This window comes from Mus pahari, chromosome 9, assembly GCF_900095145.1.
Source record: "Mus pahari chromosome 9, PAHARI_EIJ_v1.1, whole genome shotgun sequence".
Taxonomy (NCBI): Eukaryota; Metazoa; Chordata; class Mammalia; order Rodentia; family Muridae; genus Mus; species Mus pahari.
Genome location: NC_034598.1, coordinates 48202273 through 48216809, shown reverse-complemented (window position 1 = coordinate 48216809; position 14537 = coordinate 48202273). Strand labels below are relative to the sequence as shown.

General features: G+C 49.2%; 2 protein-coding genes across 2 annotated transcripts in view; one reads left to right on the top strand and one right to left on the bottom strand.

Annotated features, from left to right (window-relative positions):
• Sarnp (SAP domain containing ribonucleoprotein) overlaps nt 1-5035 on the top strand; it is a 63077-nt gene extending 58042 nt beyond the window's left edge. Inside the window, exon 11 of the mRNA XM_029542286.1 lies at nt 4976-5035. Within this exon, the coding sequence (XP_029398146.1) occupies nt 4976-5002 (27 nt within the window). The 3' untranslated portion in view covers nt 5003-5035. The remainder of the gene's footprint in view (nt 1-4975) is intronic.
• Nucleotides 5036-5164: 129 nt separating this feature from the next.
• On the bottom strand, nt 5165-14326 carry Gdf11 (growth differentiation factor 11). The gene is made up of 3 exons (XM_021204797.2): nt 13861-14326; nt 8781-9178; nt 5165-8138 (listed from the first exon to the last, which is right to left on the bottom strand). Exons 1-3 carry the CDS (start codon nt 14297-14299, stop codon nt 7758-7760), a joined length of 1218 nt encoding a protein of 405 aa, XP_021060456.1. The 5' UTR covers nt 14300-14326; the 3' UTR covers nt 5165-7757.
• Between the last annotated feature and the right edge of the window lie 211 nt (nt 14327-14537).

Here is a 14537-nt window from a genome sequence, read left to right as displayed (position 1 = left end):
ACGTTTGGTACATCCTTGAATTCAGTAGCAGTTTTATTTAACTGCTCTTCTGCGTTTAAGATTGTTGTGGTTTTTGTTTTTAATTATTTTTGCTTATTAATAAAAAAGGAAGAAAAGAAAATGTGTTTTATTAGGTGTTCCTTTTTTAGTTTCTAGAGCCTGATTAGACTACATAGAGGGACTGTCACTGGCAAATATTAAGGGGAACTAACTGTAATGCCTTTATCATGTAGAAAAAGAAGGTAAAGAAGAGGATTGGGTCTACCATTTAAGCCTATTTATTATCTTCTTCATACTCACAGATATGCTTTTATTTGAAGCAACCCATTCTGACGGAGAAAAGCCTTGGGGATTTTAGGAAATGTAAAGGATAAAATGTGGGGCTAATGACTGATTGCCTTCTACTTTGAATGAAGCCTAACTGTATAAAGCAGAATCCCTGACATGGCCCTGTCTATTGTAGCAGAAGTCACTGTGTGGGGCCGAGCTGGAGAAGGTAAATGGGCTGGCCACTCCTCAGGTCCAAGGACAGAAATCCAAGGCATGGCTGGGCATCAGAGATGTTAGGCATTATTGGGACAGAAGAGAAACAAGATGGTGTGTGTGTGTGTGTGTGTGTGTGTGTCTCCATCTCAGTACTGGGGATCAAGCACTGGGCTTTTACAGTACTACTGCACAGTGGTCCCAACCTTGCTTCCACTTTGTAATCAGGTTCTGTGCTAGTTTGTCCTCAACTCTTATAGTTACAGTGGTGGCATGTTTTGGATAGCGTTAAATTTCCTTACTGAGTCACCTCCTTAGGAAAGGTTTGGCTGTCTGAGCAGACTGCTTGTTCTCTGTGTAGATATGAAATATGCTACTTGGCTGTTTTGATTTGTTAATATAAGTTCTTTCCCACATACCTTCCTTTATTTATTTTTCTCTCCAGGGTTTTGCTTTGTTTTGTTAGAAAGAGGTTTCACTGTAGCGTGTCTTGGGCATGCTGTACAGGCCAGGAGACCTTGAGTAATCAGCCTTCTTGGCCTTCTTAGAGCTGTGATTACAGACAAGCACCACCACAACTGCCTTGACTTGGTTTTTTGTTTGTTTGTTTGTTTGTTTTTTTGGTTTTTCGAGACAGGGTTTCTCTGTATAGCCCTGGCTGTCCTGGAACTCACTTTGTAGACCAGGCTGGCCTCAAACTCAGAAATCTGCCTGCCTCTGTCTCCCGAGTGCTGGGATTAAAGGTGTGCGCCACCACACCAGGCTGACTTGTTCGTTTTAATCTATATTACAGTGTTAATAAATGCTTCCTTCGGGAGATTTCTTTGGAAAGGTCATAAAAATTCCCTTATTTGAAAATTTAGTGCTGGACATTGGTAGAGCACACCTTTATTACAACCACTAGGGAGACAAGGCATGCAGATCTCTGAGTTCAAGGCTAGTCTGGTCTACAGAGTGAGTTCCATGACAACCAGGGCACAGGCACTCATGGGACACAGGCAGTTTTAAGGCCGGCCAGCTGCTACATGCTCTCTGGCTCATAAGAAAAGTGGAAACCTAAGTTTAGACACTTTAGGAAAACTTCTAAGGAGAATAGATGAAAGCTTGCCCACTTATTGTGAAATTTGTCTCCTCTGAGACTTGGGAAAAACTTAATAGAAAAGGTTCATTAAAGTTTTGTCACCTCAGGCAGATGTTTAATTGGAGTGCCTTTCTTCCCATCAGTCTGTGAGCCCCTAACCCCTTTTTTACATAAGATCATTTAACCTCTCTATAGTGTCTTCACCTGAAAACAACCATAGAAAATTGTTGTTTTGTTTCAGGAGATCGAGTATAGATTCAGAAGAATTTACATCCTAGGATGGCTGTCCATAACTAAATATTGATGGAACAAAGTAGATGCTAATTATAGAATTTAGCTGTGGGGTCCCTTAATGTGGACTTTTTTGCTTGTTTTTTTTGTTTTGTTTTTGTTTTGTTTTGTTTTTAAAGATTTATTTATTTTATATATGTGAGTACACTGTTGCAGTCTTCAGACACACCAGAAGAGGGCATCAGATCCCATTGCAGATAGTTGTGAGCCACCATGTGGTTGCTGGGAATTGAATTCAGGACCTCTGGAAGAACAGTCGATGCTCTTAACCACTAAGCCATCTCTCCAGCCCTTTTTGCTTGTTTTGAGACAGGATTTCTCTACGTAGCCCTGGCTGTCCTGGAACTCCTTATGTAGACTAAGCTGGCCTTGAACTCATAGACTCACTTGCCTCTGCCTCCTGAGTGCTGGGATTCAGTGTAATCTTTATCTCTTTATTCTTCATAACCTTGCAGAGTGTACTGGTTAATTTTGTGTCAACTGCACACAGCTGGAGTTATCACAGAGAAAGGAGCTTCATTTGGGGAAGTGCCTCCACGAGACTCAGCTGCAAGGCATTTTCTCAATCAGTGATCAAGGGGGAGAGGACCCTTGTGGGTGGTGCCATCTTTGGGCTGGTATTCTTGGTTCTATAAGAGAGCAGGCTGAGCAAGCCAGGGGAAGCAAGCCAGTAAAGAACATCCCTCCATGGCCTCTGCATCAGCTCCTGCTTTCTGACCTGCTTGAGTTCCAGTCCTGCATCCTCTGGTGATCAACAGCAGTATGGAAATGTAAGCCAAATAAACCCTTTCCTCACCAACTGCTTCTTGGTCATGATGTTTGTGCAGGAACAGAAACCCTGACTAAGACACAAAGACATATTCAACTCAAGCTAGGATTCTCTGTGTACTCTCCAACCCCTCATTTTGACTGTTTCAATCGGGCTGGTTTTGACTTCACAGCATCCTTCAGTATCAGCCTCTCAAGTACTAGGATTATTAAAATGATGTAATGACTCCTGCACCTGGCTAAGGGGGGGGGGGCGTAGGTATGTGTGGTGCATGTTAAGGCTGGAGGACACATCAGATTTCTTCCTGATTGAGTACCATTTATTTATTGAGAGTCTGAAGCTCATTGATTTAGCTAAAGTGGCTAGCTAATAATTTCCACTGATCCACCTGTCTCTCACTCCCAGTTCTGGAGTTACAGACAAATGCTTTTTATGTGGAAGCCAGGAGTCTACACTCAGGTTCTTCGTATAGTTGAGCAGTAGGCATTTACAGAGTAATCCATCTCTTTAGAGCCTCTTTTAAGGCATAATCATTGTCTTCGCTTAGTTTTCTTTATCGAACTCTTTCAAAACACAACAAGGTCTGATTTTGTTTCCCTGGCCTGCCTCAAACTCAGATCCATTTGCATGTGTCTGTTGGTGAGATTAAAGGTGTGGACCACTGCGCTTAGATTTTCCCAAATGAGTTATGGTGGTGCTTTTCAAATGTGTAGGGGTTTTCTTTCTTTCTTTCTTTCTTTCTTTCTCTCTCTCTCTCTCTCTCTCTCCTTCCATCCCTCCCCCTCTTCCTCTTCTCTCTCTCCCTCCCTCCCTCCCTCCTTTGTTCCCTTTGTTCCATCTCTCCAGTTCATATATTAGTCAGAAATTCTTCTAACTCCTAAGCCTGAGCCCTCTTCTGTCTCATTGTAGTCACTCCTCAGTGAGCATGGACAGCTGAGAAGATCTACATGTTTCCATATTGTTTGACTAGGCTGACATTTAGGTTTAGACCTCTCTCTGGGACCCAAGTCCCAAGGTGCCCTTCTTCATCCCCCAGCCTGTACGCTGCAGCTGGACCTACACTCCTCAGCTGTAAATCTCCTTTTCTCTAGGACTATTTGTTTTTCTGTCATCACCCTAAAGTGCTCGTTTGCTCTGCCAGCTTGATGAATCTTTGAGACTTGTCAGACATGAAATAAGGAGTAGGGAATTTGGATAGTTGAGACAGAATAACTTTTTCTAAACCACTTATATGAGGCCTCTGACCGATAAAAAGCCAGGTCCAGTAGCATTTGTCTGTAACTCCAGAACTGGGAGTGAGAGACAGGTGGATCAGTGGAAATTATTAGCTAGCCACTTTAGCTAAATCAATGAGCTTCATTCAGACACTTAACATTATTAATCCCTTCAAAATTAAACTTTTTTTAACAACAGATTACATTAGATTAAAACATAATATTGTATGTTAGCTACTTAGGTTTGATTCCTTGTTCTACCTTACGACCTCTGAATTCTCTCTGGACAAATTACTTGATTGCTCTGTGGCTTTCTAGACTCTATCAGTAGGAACCCTATTGCTATGAAAACTGAGTGGCATATCACAGCACACATTCCTATGTAGTTCTCATAGTCTTTTGTGGCTTCTATTGAGGTCTAGGATAAGTGGGGACATCCTTCCAATATACTCCCACAAATAGGTTCTAGCCTGAGGATGGGGGTGGGTTGGTGAGTGGAGAAATCTGGGCCTTTGTATAGACAAGTTCACCTGCTCATGTGGTTGGGCTTTTTCCTCAGATGCCCAGGTTCCTCTTAGGCTTGCTGCTAGGAAAGCTATGGCACAGAGAAGGCCAGGTAGTACATTGAATCCTGTGACTCAAGCAAGACTTCTTGCTACCCCTCACTCTGCCTTGTGAATTGTGCTGTAGGCATGTGGGAAGCTTTTTTTTTTTTCATAGTGGACTCAGTGTTTGAATCATTTAACTACAATGGGGAGCTGCCGGTTTGATTTTTGGTGATACTGTTAAGGCACCCCAGATTAGAGTGCTATAAAATAAAACTCTGGCTAGATCATTAGAATGTGTAGATTCTTCATTCTGTGGGGGGTTGTGTTCTTGCAGTCTTTGGGACTTTGTCATATCCAGCTCTGTGAGTTCTAAATACCCTCAGTTTCCCACCTCAGTCCACCCTCCAGCTCCAAGTCCGGGCCATCATCCCCCATGCCTGACTGCTCCTCATCTTGTCAGTCCTTTGACTTTTAGAGCCAGCCTCCTCAGCTCTTGGTCTCCCTGGTATGGATGTGACGCTCCATTGGGGAGAAGAGCTCACCATTGAACTATTAAGCTCTTTGACTGCTTTTATTTTTCTTTTTTCAGGTTCAAGTGCTGGATTGTGTCATGTGACCATCCCAAAACTCAGAGCACCCTTTGGCCATCTTTGCCCTCTGTCACATAACTTGAAAACTGCCTGATGGCCTTTTGCAATGGTTCCTTCCTGGAAACCTTGATTTCATTGAAGAAGTCCTTTCCTGGCATTCCAGTTCCCCGGTCAGCCCATACTCCTCAGACACCCTTAACAAACAAAGGCAATCACACACATGATGTAACAAATACACAAAGTAAAGAATTACACTAATAATATGTTCAGAGGAGCACTGGCCAGTCCACACAGGTAGTGTGGGGAGAGGTGCCAGCTCCACTGAGTGCTAGACCGTATCCTCAAGCCTCTTAGGGGATAGAAAAGAGCAGGAAATGGGGGGGGGGGCTTAACTCAGGTGTGTATTCATAAGACAGTCCCTTCCCCCCGTATTTGGTTTTAATAAAGAGGCAATAATTGAAATGTAATGCTCCAGCTCTCTAAACTATGGAGACATTTACCTGATGCCTAATTGTCCAACCCTTACCCTTTCCAAGATCAAGAGACATTTGACTTTGGAGGAAAGCAATCCTCTTTGCTTTTCTGTTCCTCTACTCCACCAAGATAGTATGATTGATGTTGATGGTCAAATGTGTCTTGTTCTTTAAGATGGGGTAGAAAAAGAAGGATGAGGAATGTCCAGAGAGGAGAGGCCTGGGAGGAGCTGCTGCCAATGGGGAATGGGTGGAAAGGCTTTAAGAACCCCGTCCGTTCCTCTCGGGGACCCCTTCTCTCCTTTCCTCACTATGAGCATAGGAGTTAGGTGCTAAGGATAGTCACATACCTTTGTCCTTTCTATGGTCTGGCCCAAGTGAGAGAAATGTGCTCTTAGGAAGCATAGACCTTCCCGGTCAGGCTTCAACTCAGTCCTGTTTCTACCAGACCATAACTGCTGGTTCTATTAGTAATCATTTGCTGTGATCACCCCTTCTTACCCCCATCCTCTTAAGACTCTTGTCTGGAGCAGAGGCCACTGCTGGGGTATGGTTAGGGTGTAGAGATTTTGAATTCCTTGGCTTCAGGCAGTGTCCAGCTGAGAAGCAGAGGGTACTTGTCCCCTGAAGCCTGCGACTCCTTTAAGCCTCACATCTCTTCACCACCGTTGTGGTGCCCTGGTTATCTAGTTCCACAGCGAGAGGTATTTTATGTCCATAAAGTGCCCGTGGTAAGTGCTCAGAATTCATCTCTTGGCTGTGGCGGGTGCTGCTGCTTCTCGGTCCATCAAGGGGAAGAAACTGAGGCACAGTGAGTCCAGAGGAAGGCGGGTCAGGATTGTGGGAGGAATGAATGGGTGACTTGAAGTGGCAACTACTATCTTGCCTGCTTCCCAAGCCTTCCAAACCAAGGAGTCTCTCCCTTCTCCCGTCCTCTGCTGTCACTGGCCTTGTCACATGCCTTTCCCTATTGTACTGTCCCCTTGTGCTGCCAGGTACTGCTATATTCCAAAAATAAGGTAAAAATTATAGACACTCTGCTCCCTTGTTCTCCCTTCTTCCACCCTGAGCTTTGGGTTAGGGGGACTAAAATGCCCCCCTTCAGAATCCCTTCCACCTTGGTCTGTCTGCTGGCTGTATTCCCTAGCCTAGAGCAGTGATTTGGATTCAAATGCCCTGTAACCTTCAGCCTCTTTACTATTTTCTTGACCCTTAACCCTTCCCAGACCTGGGGGACTCTGGGATTTCTAATTTTTATTGACCTGAAGATAGAGGCTGAGAGCAGGGGCATCCCACAGGCTCTTTGGTCTCTTGGCTGAGGGGGATTTGGGGATAAGTAGGCTGTACCCTCTGGCTAAATAATGCCACGAATAAGGTAGGCCTGAGGGGTAGTTTAGTAGCTCTCATAGATCCCGGATGTTGAGGTCACCCCCCACCCCCCCCAGCTTTAAAGTCTGATCTTCTGTTTCCACAACCACTCAGTTCAACCCGTTTGCCTCGAGAACGTTGGTCAGGGTGATTATGGGTTAGAAACCTCCTTGTGTCAGCCCTCTTGCCCTTTACCCCCATTCCCAACCCTGGAGGCTTAATACAAGTGCTTAAGTAGATTGGTATTGGGGAAGAGCAGGGTTTGGGGAATAAGGGACCAATGGGGCACAGTGGGCAAGGTCCCTCCCATTCCAGTAAAGCCAAATACCAAAAAACAAAAAGTCACAATAAATAAATAAATTAAAAAAAAAAACCTTCCCAGGTCCTTACTTTGCCCCATCCTCGTTCCACTTCCGGCTGCTACTGGAAGGAGAGAGGGAAAAAGCTAAGAATGGACTCTGACTTACTCCTACTGAGTTGTCAGGGGAACTCCCACAAACTATACCAAGCCTCTTACCGTGCTGTGGAAAAACAGGCTTGGGGCAGGGCTCTCTGCTTACTCCCAGTTCAGTCTCTACTTGTCGGCTTAGTCTCTAATCTTTTTGCCTCTCTGTTCCTTTGCTTTCTCAGTGTTCTGTCTGTTCTCTGTCTCTATCCATCCATCTTCTTCCTCGGTCCCTACATCTGTCTTCTCGCCAAACCTTCTCACCTGCAAATCTCAGATACATTCCACCCTGACTGCCCTTCTTTTCTCCCAACCCCTCACCCCTCCATCCCCACCTGCCTCCCTCTGTTGTATTGCACACTGCTTGGTCAGGGAACAAGGTGTGATGTTCATGGGAAGAGGTGGGGGAGGGGCACTCTAGGGCTTGAGGAATGGGGGCCAGGGCTGAGGTTCTTGGGATAGGGTCTGAGGGAGGCATCCACCGTAGCCCACACCTTAGGAGCAGCCACATCGATCCACCACCATGCCAGGGATCTTGCCGTAGATAATCTGCTGCTTGTCATTGAAGTAGAGCATGTTGATTGGGGACATCTTGGTAGGGGTGCAGCAGGGCCCAGCAGAGCCTCTTGGGTTGGCCTGTTGCACCAAGTGGGTGTGTGGATACTTTTGCATGAACATGTATTCGCACTGGCCGGAGCAGTAGTTGGCCTTGTAGCGCTTAGGTGCGATGATCCAGTCCCAGCCAAAAGCCTCAAAGTCCACTGTGAGAGGATATCGGCAGCAGCGGGACTCACTCGAGTGTTCATCGCAGTCCAGGCCTAGGTTCCGCCGAGACCTTTTTGTGTTCTCTAGGACTCGAAGCTCCATGAAAGGATGCTGAGGGTCAGGGAGAGGGGAAAGAGATGTGACATAACCCTCAACAATGTCTCTTACTTTCCTACATCTCAACAGGAGAGTTCCCGAACCTTTCCTGATCTCAACAGGAGCATCGGACCAGAAACCATAACCTCTTGGCTCGTTTACGGCTCCCACCCAGACATTGCGAGCACTTCTCTTGACATCTAGACATCTCTCCTGTTCACTTTCCCTAATTCTTTCTTTTCTGGCAATGTGACCTCATCAGATTCTTGGCCCAGGGCCTTGTCAAGGGCCAGGTTCTGTTTTGTTTTGAGATGGGATCTCATGTCGCGCAGGTTGACCTCAGATTTGCTACGTAGCAAAGGTAGCAAAAACCGGTCTAGAGCTCCTGGTCTGGCCTGGATTAGATAACATCACACCCGAGGGTCAGTTTTGTGTTCCCACGGATCTCCCACTAACTGATACCTTCACCCCAAATCCAGTTTTCATTTTCAGCTGTCACCTGGCTTAAATCCCTGAAAAGTGATAGTTGCTACCCCACCTCCTCTGAAATTAGTTCCTGGCCCCAACCACCACATTCCTGATCTACTTTTTCTAACCCCCATCTCTTGGGGACAGGTTATACATATCCTCCACCACCACTTCAGGCCCCCTGCTCACCAGCCCCTCAGCTCCTGGCCCCAGGGAGGTGACAGCCAGGTCTGTGCCACTGGGATCAAAGGCGTTGATCTCGATTCCCCAGTTGCTCTGTGGCTGGCGAAACCAGCTGTGTAGCACTTGCTTGAAGTCGATGCTCTGCCAGTGGCCCGAACGTGAGTGCAGCTCAATCTTTAGTGAACGGATACGGATGTGACGCCGGCCTCCACCCCCTCCCCCTGCGGTCCCTTCCCCAGTTAGGGGTTTCAGTCGTAAGATCTGCAGGTAGACTGTGGCTGGGCGGGGCACAGGCCGAAGGTACACCCACAGTTGGGCCTTCAGTACCTTGGTGAACATCACCTTGGGGCTGAAGTGGAAATGGCAGCAGAGAGGGCTGCCATCTGTCTGCACTGCAGGGTCCGCTGATAAGAGAGAAGGGGGCACAACATCAGAAAAGGGTATCTGTGGAGCGAGGGGCTCAGCAGCCCCGGTGGCTTTAGCAGATTCTTCTCAGCCTGCTTTCCAGTTCTTTACCCTTCTGTGCCTGTATTGTTGGCTACTGTGTCTCTGGTACCTAAAATTGTCTCGTCACTAGGATGATGACTCTGTTAGGCCTTACTGATCTGTACTATCCCCTATAACATCTCTCCTAGCACAAAGGATCCCTCTGCTAAGATGGCTGTGGAGTCTACCTCCATCTGAGGCCTTCCCTGCCCTAGTGCTTCTCAGCTGGTCTCTAATTGCTGCACCTGCTGTCCTCGAGCTACCTTGCCCGGGCAGGTGACGCCTGACAGCCCACTCCCCTGAAAAAGCAAAGGAGGCATCAGAGGAAATAACCAGGGTCCTGAGAGATGGGTTTATAAAGTAAGTCAGAGCAGATCCAGGCTCCTTCAGAATGGAGCTACCAAGCATTTCCTGTGTTTCTGACTCCCAACTCCTCTCCCTAAGAACAAGCGTCCTCTGCGGCTTCCTCACTGCCAGTGGAGACACTCAGCTTCGGAGGAAGGAAAAGCTTGGAGTGTCCTACTTGCCCGGAGTATCAGAAACCATATTCAACACATTGCATCAACTATAAGCAGCCATCGTTCCTCCCTTGAGCTCCCTTTGTTTGCTCAATGCAGTGCCTCTAACTTTACAAAGTTAACGTTTCAACTTTACATTTTAGCCACTTTCCATGGTTCAAGATCCTAAGGAATCTCTGGGAGGTTCTCAGTGTATCCCTTTGCTTCCCTTAAGCTCTTTTCAGCCTTTGTTTTGAGACATGAGTTTGTTAAGTGTCCCTGACTGTCCCTAGATAGCCCATGCTAGTCTCAACTCATAGCAATTCTCCTGTCTCATCTTCCCAGGTGTTGGGACTGCAGTATGTACCATTATGCCTGGCTTTTCCTGACCTCTCAAGTGGGTTAGAGATGCCCTAAATTATGTCCTTTGGACAGGCATGTTCATTCTCTAGATAGGAAGAATCTGGAATGAGGTTGTTCCAGAGCCTAGGAAGTATGGTGAAGTCAGGTCCCTGTCTGTCACACCCAAGTATTACCATCTGCATAACCATGGCGAACTTTAACATCTGTTGTCATCTGTTAGCTCTCCGCCACCCCAGGAAGAGGACTCTGACTGTGAAGAAAGTATGTCCTGGCTACTCAGAACAGGACACACCATGTCCTCCCGCAGCAACCAAGATCCCAGTATTCTGACACTTACCTGTAAGGAAGAATACGGATGAGGAATGGAAATTCAGAGATTAGGATGTGACTGTAAGCCAAATGCACACTGCATCTGATTGCAGCACAGCTGTGCGTGTGAGCACATGTATGCACACACTCATGTGCGTGTTACTGGAGAGCAAACCTTGGGCCTCACACCTGCTAGGCAAGAACCCCACCCCTGAGCTTCATTCTCTTTCTCTTACTTTTGAGACAGGGTTGCCCAAGGCTAGCCTTGTTCTCTGTACTTCAGGAAGGCTTTGGACTTCCAGCCTCAGCCTCCTGAGTAGTTGGGATTACATGGCGGTACCACCAGGTCCAGCTGGAATTATCTGTTTCTTGTCATTAGATACTCGTCTCTGTGAGGGTTGATGTCCCGAGAATATTTCATCACCATTGTGGTTTCTGTGGCTCCCATAATGTCAAGCAGTAAATACACATTGAATGACAGGTTCTTCCTAGACTCTTCCAGCAACAATGAGAGGTTTAACCATGTGCCTGGGTTGTTGCCTGGTATCTAACCTTAGCCACCATACTTCTCAGTGACATACAGATAATTCCGTGCATCAAATAACGTGAAAAATAATGATAGCTTCCCAATAAATGTTCATTTTATAAACTAAACATCCCACTTAAGGCTGAGAGAGGATCATGGGATATCCTTAAGTCTGCTTCCTTTGGACAAGGGTTCCTCTATCGCTGCCCCAGGGAATCCACATATACATCTGTGTATCTGCTGTCATGTTTCTATGGCACAAGATGTAGGGAAAGGAAGAGGTTGAAGATGATAAGGTAAGAATGAAGACAGGTTAGACCAAGACCAGCAGAGGAACGGAACAAGTAGATCACAGTAATGGGAGCAAATGTCTGGGAAATGGAAACACTGGGTAGGCTGGACTGGAGTGGGTAGGGTAAGAGGGCAAAGGTGGGACTCTCGTAGGGTAAAGAAGAGATGGAAAGGTGCAGAAGAAGGAACAAAGAAGCAGGTAAAGCTATGGAGCTCTGGTGGGGAGGGGAAGGGGCCACATCTGTGTTGGATTGATTTGGTTGGTGGCAGGCAGCAGGTCAGGTTTAGTAGGCGGTGCTGGTGGGGGAGAGAGGTCATTGCACTATTTTCAGCAAAGGCCCAACCCCCTCTCTGCCTGCAGCCCCCACCCCACCACACACCCTCTCCCAGCTCAGGCTGGATGGCCCAGGGGCAGGAGGTTGGGCGAGAGGGCAGGGCCTCTTAGTGTGCACAGGAGAGACAAACTGAGGGGCTGGGCTTCGCTCCTAGAAGAGCAGGGGGCTGGGTTCCCAGGGATGAAGGCTGGGGTGGGAGAGTGAGAGGGTAGAGGGAACTAGGGCAGGCCGAACAGCCTAGGAAAGGTGGGGGCTGGGGTCCGGGGTTGGCTGGGGGAGGGGAGGCAGGGGGAGGGGAGCAGAGGCCATCTCTGCTGACAAACACCTCCCCCGATTAGCAGAGCACAAGTCTCTTATTAAAGCGGGTCCCTGGGGATTAGACTATAAAAGTCTCTTTTTCCTTTTCCCCCCTCTCCTCACTCCCTCCCCTCCCCTCTACTCCCCCTCCCTCTCTTAAGGTCGCAGCTAGACTCTTAAAGGGGAAGTACAATACCTGGTTTGAAACCCAGTTCCTGGGTTACCTAAGTCCTGGAGTGGCACTAAAATGGAAGTCAGGGTGAGACCCAACCTCATCCACTGGTGCAGTCCCACCCCCAGGCTTAATGGCTACTGCCCAATTTGTGCGTTCAGCGTCCCTCCACTTCCTGCTGGTCCCCACTACCAGAGTTAATTCTGGACTCAAGCCTTCTGATTAAAGGAGGCTAGGGATAGTGAAGGGCAACGGGAATCCTACAGCTGGGTCACTCACCCTGGAAGTACACACTTTACATCAAAGAGATCAGAGTATCTTTTCTCTATATATCCTGCATCTTCCAGAAAATTTTAAGTCATTCATAATTTCCCTACAACTGTTTTCTAGACTCCTTTCCCCATCCCTGCCCCTAGTCAATCTCAGACTGACCCTGGTTTCCAAAAGTAGAAGCAATAAGAACAAGGGAGACTGAGAACCCAAGATCAGATCTGTGTGTGTGTGTGTGTGTGTGTGTGTGCGCGCGCGCGCGCGCGCGTGCACACACACACACACACACACACACACACAGAGAGAGAGAGAGAGAGAGAGAGAGAGAGAGAGAGAGAGAGAGTGAGTTTCCTGGTTCTTTGAGTTTTCTTTACAATCCTAACCAAGTTGGAGTTGAATTCTGCAGAAACTGGGTGGCAGTGCCAGGCTCTCAACCTTCCAGATGCACACCTGGGTTCCTGTACCTCTACCATGGGGGTGGGCCACTAGGATTTCCCGCAATCCCCAGCTTTTTATGACCCATCTGCCAATAAACCAGCCCCCCCCTTCTGTTCAGAGCCATAAAACCAAAGGCGGGGGGGGGGGGCTTGCCAAACCACACCACTAGGGAATAGAGAAAGCCTGGTTCCCTGGAGTTGCGGGGGGGGGGGGGACGACAGTCAGTGGGGGAGGGGAAAGGGAGTCACCTGACCCTAGGGAGAGGAGGCAGTGAGGGCGGTAGTATTGGCCTGGATTTTCCAGGCCATAAAATTTCAAAGCCGCTCCTGTCTATCAGAGTGTTCATCCTCCGTTTGGCCAGGGGCTCGGATGCCTGGGTTCTCCCATCCCCCTCATCTAGTTCTTTCTCCCTGGGTCTTCTCTGACTCCAGCTGTGGGTAGGACAGGGAGTAAGCACGCTAAGATGAGAGTAACCAAATGATATTCGTTAAGTGGCAAGCGCAGTGGAGTTGAGTTATTTGAACTCTTTGGGTACCAGGAAGGAACAGCATTTCTAGGTCCTAGGGGATACCCAGTGCGAGATCAGGTGCAGAAAGGAGAGGTGTCAGCTGGGTTGCTGAGACGTACACCGGGTTTGGGTCCTATGCCTTGGCGTTAGAAGAACACACTTAGTTTTTCCGCAAGCCGGTGGGAGCCTTCCGGAGCACCGGGCAAGGAGTTGATGCTGGTGCCAGAGCAGTGGGAAGATGGCACTGCGGCCCAGCTGAGACTGCACGGGTCATGGAAGCTCCCTACCTAGCGCTCCAGAAAAGTCACTGTAGGGTGCCAGTTTCTAGGACTACTTCAACTTGAATCTTTTTCTCACAAGGGGTGGGAAGCAATAGCTCACAACCTGCCTGCTTTGGCCCCCCTCCCCCAACGCGCCATCCTCCACCCCCCCCACCCCCGAACGGGGCGTGCACTCAACTCCGCTGCCCATCTTCTCCGCTCAAAAAAGTTGTGTGGAGTGGCCCGGCTCCCCAATCCGTCAAGTTTTCGCAGAAAGGGCTTCCGGGTCCTTCCCGGACTGCACCGCACCGCGCGCACCCCGCAGCCCACTTACTCTCCTGGGCCATGCTTATGACCGTCTCTGTGGTAGCGTGGTACTCGTCCTCTTCCAAGAAGTCCTCAGGCTGCAGCGCGTCGCCTTGGAAGTCGTGCAGATCCAGGATCTGCTGCAGCGGCGGCGCCTTGGGTAGCAGCTGCTTCACTACCTCCCGGCTGATGTTGGGCGCCTCCTTGAGCCGCAGTTTGCTCAGGATCTGCGACTTGATGCTCTCCAGGCGCAGCTCGCGGCTGTGCTGCCGCCACACGCACACGGGGCAGCCGTCCGGCTCCGGCGCAGCGGATGGGGCCGGCCGGCTCGAGCGCTCCCCCCCGACCCCGGCCGCCGCCGCCGCCGCCGCCGCCGCCGCCGCGGGGCCCTCGGCCGCCTCCCCCCGGGGCCGCAGCTCCAGGGCGAGGAGCAGGAAGCCCAGCAGCAGCGGGGCCGCGAGCACCATGCTGCAGGGGAGGGGAGGACTGGGGGGCGGGGACGCCGGAGTCCCGCGGGGAGGGGGCGGAGGGAAGAGGGAGGAGGAGGGGGTCCGGGCGGCGCGGGATTGGGGGCTGCCCGGGCGGGGGGGGGGGGGCAAGCCCGGGCCGCGCCCTTTATAGCCCCGGCCCCCGTGTCGTCAGCGGCCGCGATTGGCTGCGGAGCCAACAAAAGAGGTAGCGCTGTCATCCGAGGCGAGAGAGGGA